General features: G+C 34.5%; 1 protein-coding gene across 3 annotated transcripts; it reads right to left on the bottom strand.

Annotated features, from left to right (window-relative positions):
* Positions 1–1,301: 1,301 nt before the first annotated feature.
* LOC140960306 (uncharacterized) lies at positions 1,302–6,421 on the bottom strand. 3 transcript variants are annotated; one of them, XM_073418530.1, is made up of 6 exons: positions 5,832–6,421; positions 3,884–4,205; positions 3,451–3,756; positions 3,099–3,170; positions 1,901–1,999; positions 1,302–1,570 (listed from the first exon to the last, which is right to left on the bottom strand). In XM_073418530.1, exons 1-3 carry the CDS (start codon positions 6,128–6,130, stop codon positions 3,613–3,615), a joined length of 765 nt encoding a protein of 254 aa, XP_073274631.1. In that variant the 5' UTR covers positions 6,131–6,421; the 3' UTR covers positions 1,302–1,570; positions 1,901–1,999; positions 3,099–3,170; positions 3,451–3,612. The 3 variants fall into 3 exon arrangements, with proteins under 3 accessions (XP_073274631.1, XP_073274633.1, XP_073274632.1); XM_073418532.1 differs by lacking the exon at positions 3,451–3,756 and having other exon boundaries at positions 5,832–6,420; XM_073418531.1 differs by lacking the exons at positions 3,099–3,170; positions 3,451–3,756 and having other exon boundaries at positions 5,832–6,419.
* Positions 6,422–8,030: the final 1,609 nt, after the last annotated feature.

Genomic DNA, 8,030 nt, shown 5'->3' with positions numbered 1-8,030 from the left:
TAAGGCGAATATTTCATAAATCAATTCACAATAATTCAAATAATCTATATAAATTTTCCAAACTTCTCGACATTTAATTATTTTATTTAATATCCAACTCAATCAAATACTCATTTTACTACTGAAAATATTCTAAGGATTTCCTGAACAATCCAAACGTGTGGCAAATTATTCATTTCACGTCAAACACTTATTTATTTCCAAGATTTCAAATATTTAACCTAAAATCCAAAAGTAACAATTTAGGCTTTAAAATTCCAAAACTTGAGATTATGCATTCCCAAAATAATCATTTATTGTTTCAAACGTAGTACAACTATAATTTAAACAACTAATTTTCCGATAATTCCTAAAATTCTCAAACTTTGAATAACAGATTTAAAAGTTTGACCATTCATTAAAACTAGCTTTAAAAACCTAATTGAAGCATCTAAACTTTATATTTAACCATTCTAATATATCAAACTTTTCAAATATCGAATATACGACTTTACAGATAGAAAATCACAATTTATCAAATCTGAATTTTTTCAAAATTTGCTACTAAAATTTTGAAATTAGCATGTCATGGTTCAATTACATCTAAACAACCAAATATCAATTATTAAACATTAAAATTCGAAATCCCAAATATATAATTCTGGAAATTCTAAATATTTCTCAAAAAATTTGTATATACCTTCAATCTGGTCAAATATTGTACCTACAACCCATAATATAAATATATAAATTATTGGAATTTAAATGAATTAAAATAATCAAATTCGAAACCAAATTTTCGAAATTACCTACAACAGTTCCTAAAGTTGTGATTAATGATTGGAAATGGAGCTCACAAAACTCTCTAGAGTCAAGCACCACGAAGGTTGGCCGTGAGCACGGCGGTGACTGGCCGGAAAACACGCTTGAAGGACAACGGTCGAGTTTTGGGTCCGAATAAAACTACACAAAAATTGTATGAGAAGAAAGTTTACGTCATTAGCTTATCAAATATGTGGTTAGTTTTCAATTTCGACGACGAGTATGCTGACCTGAAATTTAACCCGCTCTATTTTATTTCAACTATAAAAATTCAAATACATTTTAATATTTTCTATAAATCGATATTTTTTAATGCATAATGAATTATATGGTTTAATTATTTTAATTTAACATTTTAAATAATTAAATCTTAGTTCTTGTCAAATAACTTTGTAATTAGCAATAGGATCTTTACAGGATTTTTCCGAAGCAGACCGGACTCGAACCGTGGCCAGGTCTAGGTAGGAACTCGAGAGAACCATCCAAAGAAAGAGAGTTCATACGCTTAACTTTCCTTCAAAACTCAACAATACAGTGAACAAGATAAGATCTCTAGATCTTCTTCGCGTCTTTTTGCCTCAGAAAAAGAATACAATGTCAATTATCACTGTACAATATCTTGCCACCTATATGCACCAAAGGTAATCCAAGTTTAAAAAAAAAAATCAAATACCATTCTTCCAATTCCAAACAAAAGAGCATAGCCAGAAGAAGTGGACGATCATTCCGATCATCAAACCATATGCAACTTTCTCACGGCGTATTCATCCTGAAACGAAAACTCCATTGATCAAAAGTTGTGTAGTATAATCATTTATAACTAATGAGTTTTTTTTTACCAAGAAATGACCATCATCATCTTGTAAAATTATAGGACAAAGATAGTAAAATAATTCGAATAACATTTATGATTCCTGATGAACTGTCTTCCCTTTCAAGAAGCCAATGAAAAAATTTACTAAAGAATAATCAAGATCATCAAGTTTGTCAATTATTTCCTTTCTTTTTATCATCCATATTGTATTTTTTCAGGTAAAATGCGATGAGAATTTAAGCATGGTGTTTCATTTGTTTGGGCTATCCATCAAAGACAACATACATCTTTTATATGACAAGGTATGCCCGTGAATGGATTCATCTGAGAAGTTTAAGCAGATGAGGCAGACTCAACCACAGAAATACCATGACTTTGAGTTCCCTGCAATCAGAAAGAGTCCACCATACAAGTATTAGTGCATCACCACATCTCTACTCTGCGAAAATGCTATAATCAATCACGTCATCAACTCAAGCATCAAAATTGTACACTGTTTCTAACAGCAGAAACGCTATCAAGGTCATCCAACCATCAACAAGTTCACATTAAGAGGATGATTTAACAGTATTTTTACACATGTTTAATTGCTGGAGTAATTCAAATGAGTTTAATCAAACAAACAGATGCATTCTTATCTGGTGGCAGACATGTGGAAAAACACAAGGACGTCGTTCAGGTGAACTCAGCGTGTTTGCCTTTAAATTTGTGCAATACGAAGATTAGATGATATCACAAACTAAGACAGAGGACAATCTAAGCTTACATTAAAAATAATATTTGTAAAAGAAATTTGTTCCTGTGGCTAATCTACAAAGATGGGGCCCTAAAGGGCCAAGTACTAGAAACAAGATTCATGTACGGGAATCCACATACAATGTTCAGTGGAGTTGTTTTGATGCCAATAGTAGTGCAATTCTAGGAGTTTTCAACTTAACCTAATAGTTCGCACATCTCTCTCCATCCTCTTTTTTGGATGTCTCACTCTCTCATATCTCAACCCTAAAAAGGTCACCAGTAATATAGCATACTTGGCTCCATCTACAGCATCTATGTAATACATCATTTTAGTCCAATTTTAATCGCACACTAGATTATGTAGTGTCTAATGAGAAGTTATTGTCCTTTAATCTAATATCAGTGCACGTATGAAATTTCTATTGAAGCTCACACCCATGTGAAAGAAAAGGACATGAAAATCAAAACCGTCCTACCAACAAGAGTTCATAATGAAAATAATCGTCATTTGCCACTTCAACTGTCATTAGCAGACTAATAGTTAATTAGAACTTTGAGGAGAATCTTTTATTCGCATGTTTGTTGTGAAATTAGTGGAATATTTTGTGGGAGATAGAAACAAAACACAAAAAACAGAGATAGAGAGAGACATCATCAGATGGATCTTAACAACAACAAATAAAAATACTGCCAACAACCAAGAATAACTCGCACAAGACCTCTATCACCCCCACCCCCACCTCACCTGCTATCCAGCTAATGTTCCCCAGCATATCATCTGTTGTTTTCAGATCATCCTCCCTTTCTCTACGGTGACCTGATCCACATTTCAGATTCCTCTTTAGATACTCAACCATCTAACACCATGATTAGAGTAAGTACACTGTTTGAAATATAATCAGAAGAGAGTTTTTTCTATCTCATTATCCACAATGGAATGAAGGTTTCCCCAAAATTCATGCTTGGTGTCTAATGTAATAATTAGTTATGATAGAACTTAATAGGAGCTATTTTCGACCAGAATTCCCCAGGATAAACCAATTTAATCTAGGTCTAAATAGAGGGAGTTATGTATTAAACATACACCGTCATCTCACCTAATTTAATTATCAATGCATCAATTGCATCTTGTTGTAATAACTGGGGAATCTTTCTACCTTGCAGTAGGCTGTTGCACATCACTACAAGTTCTATTTACTCGTATTTTTAGCCCAACCATCTGTGGATACTTATAAATTCTCGCTTCAATAGTCAGTACATCAACTCAAGCTAGAACCTAAACCTTTTTCAGGATCCACCAACCACATTCTAGCGACATCATACCTCTCCTTCTCCATAGAGAACAAATTGATAGAATTAACACTCTGCAATGGAAGCCCGAGCACAAACTTGATCCAAATTTTCTAAACCAGCAAGATTTAGAAACAAAAAGGTTCAGATAGTGTTTTACTTCCTAACCTTCACTTGTGAGTGTGTTCATGGGGGGTATTGTATGTTTAAACAAGACCAAACAGAGTGACAAGACCATACCCCACATAAGTAACTCTCATCTTTGCCATCCTCAAAAAGAGACGAGTAATATGCAGGATCATATATCGATCCCCCAACAGCATCATCAGAACCAGAAGGACGTCTAATAACGGAAGGAGTTGCAGGACTGAGAAAACTATTTCTCAAATCAACATCTGTATCTCGTAGACATGAATTGTCTATGTAGGAAACACCAAGTCTGTACATCTGTAGCCACAACAACGAAGATGATAACCTTACAGAAAAGCCAATGATTTGCATCGTAAAGGTGAGCTTCACAGAAAAGGCAACAAAGGTTCCAAGAGTCTCAGATGGAATGTGCCTGCACCAACATATATAAATTAAACAAAGCTCAAAAGGCAACAATAATTGAAAATAGTAGGTTAATAGGCTCCATATAAAACAAAGATATCCAGTTTCCGCAAGACAGCTATTGGTTGTGAAGCACTACCCACCATTTTCATGGAATGAGTACTATAGGATTACTCGGTCAGGAATTAAAAAATCTTTGAAACCTATGTAGCAACATTTTGGCACCCACAACTAGAATCACAGGGTAACATCGCATAATTAGATTATGAGAATATAATAAATTTCGTACGGAACCGTGAATTGATCCTACAGTCACACCAATGGAAGGGAAGGGATAACTTGCTGAAACTTTCTCTGAAGAAACAAAACGCTAAACGGTGGGAAGACATTGGAGAGAAAACTGAGACATAAGGGTCAATGTAAGGATAAGTAGAATACAATTATCATCAGCATTCTAAAATTCGGCCTAGGCGCCGGTTGACCGCACCGAAAATGTGCTACTCGGCCAGCTTAGGCGCCCTCGGCGCCGCAGAACCGCTGAAAGCTGAAGCGTTTAGGCATCTAGGGCTTTTAGGATTTTTTGTTTAAGGCATTTAAATTTAATAAAAAAATAATAAAAAATACTAAAGAAAAATTTCAACCCAAAACCTCTCAACGCCATTTCCAACGAGAAGAGAAGAAAACAAGGGAAGGTAAGTGATTACAGAAGAGAAAGAGAAGAAAATTGCTCCACAGCTCCTCCAAAGACCCGATTATAGAGGATGATCACAATATGGTATGTGGATAATGTGATTTATTAAATTTAGAGTTATAGTATGTGAGTTATTAAATTCGGATTTTTAATTTAAATTTCAAAACCTTATTATGTTGATACCGTAGAATCCACTTAGCAGCACCTAGTCCCCACCTAGGCGATAGACGTTGATCTGTCCGACTAGCACCTAACGAATGTTAGAACCTTGATTATCATTAAAAAAAAATTTCACAATAATCCCCATGGTTAATATGAAGAATCAACTTTTGAACTCACAACCCAGTAATATGAATAGCCACCTAGATCAAAACACAAGAAAACGAGTCTAATGTATAAAATTCCTATAGCTACACAAACACAAGCCACTGAAATTAGATGTAATTTTATAAGTTAGAAGCCATTAGCGGCAAAGTAACACCACAAAAACTTTGGCAGTTAACCTTGATAAAGTAGAAGACAAATCTGATGGACATCGTACACTCAGTATCAGCATAACCTTTCATCCAAGCATTTGTTCTTAGTCATGAGCCCGAAACTTAAACTCTAATTATGAGAAACAATGATCTCACATTTCCCAAGATAAATGCTAAAAAATACGCTAAAAAACACCAATGATCATGCTCATAAGCTCATGCACTGAACCAACTTATATATCAGAGGACATTATGGCATCATGATTCAAAGCTTATACTTCGTGCGGTCATAATGGTGGAAAAAAACACAAGCCAATATGTAAACACGATGATTATGAAGCAACATAGTGCAGATATTCCAAGACTCATTCTACAACAGAATTTGAAACCAAGAAAAAATCGGCACCCAACTAAAAAAAAGGTAAATAAAGAAAGAATGAAAAACAAGAAGACGTAAAGGTGGATGTACCAGATATCGCGAGAGAAGAGAATGAACCAAAAAACGTCAAGAAATATGGAGCAGAAAAGGAGGACGGCGTATGTTCTAGCGAGGCTCTGACTACTGCTCTCAATGGCAACGAGCGCGAACAACGAAACCCCCAAATTCACAAGCAGCACGGCGTTGAAGAACGCCCCAAGCGATCCAATCAACGCGCACCCAATCTGAGCGTAAATGAGTTTCACGGCCATAGACTGAATCCTGTCATAGTCTTGAATCCACGCCTCTATATCTATCCACCTCAATCCACATCCATTACAGCCCATCATTTTTATTATTGCTAATCCATTCAATTGCAAATCACATACAAATGCGCGTAAGATTATGTAACTACAAATGCAATTGGAGGGAGCAGAGAGTCTGGAGTCTTTATATCGCAGCCCACGTTCCAAAAATCAACAACCCATGATTTTATCTATATCGGAAGGTTCTTGAATTTGAATATTTTTCAACAAAAATCGGGAAGAACACCTCCTCTTGCGCTTGTTCTGCTTCGTGAGTATTTTATTTATATTATTATCGCCCTTTTCCTGATTGAAATTGAAACGAAGAGAGCATGGCAGTTAGGGTTTTTAATCAATTTAATTTAATAAATGACTTGGACCCCTCCACTTTGAAGTTTGAGGAAATATACTTTTCCCTTTTAATTATTATATTATTTTTATTATTTTTTAAGCTTGGAATTTTCCCATGACAAACAAAATAGATACACGTCATTTGATAAAACAGTATTGATTTTTTTTTTCCCCCGTGACGTGTATATTTGTGTTTCAAAAAAAGACTTTATTCTCATTTTCGTCCCTTTTATTTATCATTTTATCCAAAATAGTTTCTGTTTTATTTGGTTACCGAATATGTGTCCCTATATTTTCTTGAATGCACTCATTTTCGTCTATATCGTCAATTGTCCATTCGTTTTTAACAGATATCATCACCACTTTTCCCAAATTGGTCTCTCTTCTATTTGGTTCACTGAATTTATGATGGCATATGCTTCTGATTAATTTTTATTTGTCAAACGATCAAAAGTTATTAGCGAAAACGAGTAAAATTTTTCATTTTGGACCTACATACATTTTGGCATTATCTCCCCGTAAATAGGACATACGAAAAAATCAAAACAACATAACACTCACGAATACAACCATACAAATACATGAGACATCTCTTTGCCAAATTACTCAATATATAGTATAAATATCTGGAGACTCTGAACTCAAATAACTCACTAGGCTCCACTGACAAACGCTCCGCCAACTGCATCAAAACCACCTGTATAACCTATTATGTAATCACATAACAAAAAACAACAGCCCCAGGAACAGGGGTCAAACCCTAGTACGAAGATCAAATAAATTACAGCATATATAAATGACATGTAATGAAATCAAAGCAATGCAATGCATGTAGGATACCAAATAATCTCGAGTATCAAACTGGAGCCAAAGAAACGATAGCAACAACTGTGGTCACATGCGCAGGGGTGTGACGTGTCAAATACGCCCTCGGCCCTGCATATATGCGTTAGGGTATCAGTCTGCAGAACTGCTCGGCCCTCTCTCTAGTCAACAGAGGTGTGACACTTAAACGTCCTCGGCTATGATGTCTAAATAACTCATCCAGAAGTAAATAAAAATCTCGGAAACAACGGCATCATGGTTCGATATGAATGCGTGCTCAACAATGTATATAAATCCACATATTATTCGAATATATTTAAATATCATATTTATTTTAAGATATGAGGAATAATTTTAAAAAAAAAACATCCAAATAGCACAAAGAGCACATAATCACATAATACACATAAAATCAATTAATTCACATCAATTAAATTGTCATTATAGACGTTGTAAGGAATCGATCAATTCGTACCTTAACCCACAAATTAAATTATCCCAATAATTTATGAACTCCTTGGCGCTTCCTGGCTATCAAAACATGTGGCAAATAATGAAACTCTCTCATTTTTTACTTTAAAATTCTACTAATTTTTTTTATAAGCATTATTTCGAAAATTTCTAGTTAAAAATAACTTAACATTTCCATAAATCAAAATAATTTAACCTATGAAATTTCAAGTGCATAAAAATCCCTAAATCGTCAATTAACCAAAAATCCTATATCGACCTTTAACAAGATCAACTAACATCCAAATAAATCATAAAA

This window comes from Primulina huaijiensis, chromosome 15 (assembly GCF_012295235.1).
Source record: "Primulina huaijiensis isolate GDHJ02 chromosome 15, ASM1229523v2, whole genome shotgun sequence".
In the NCBI taxonomy this organism is placed as follows: domain Eukaryota; kingdom Viridiplantae; phylum Streptophyta; class Magnoliopsida; order Lamiales; family Gesneriaceae; genus Primulina; species Primulina huaijiensis.
The sequence above is the reverse complement of the archived record's forward strand: the minus strand, read 5'-3'. Positions and strand labels throughout refer to the sequence as shown.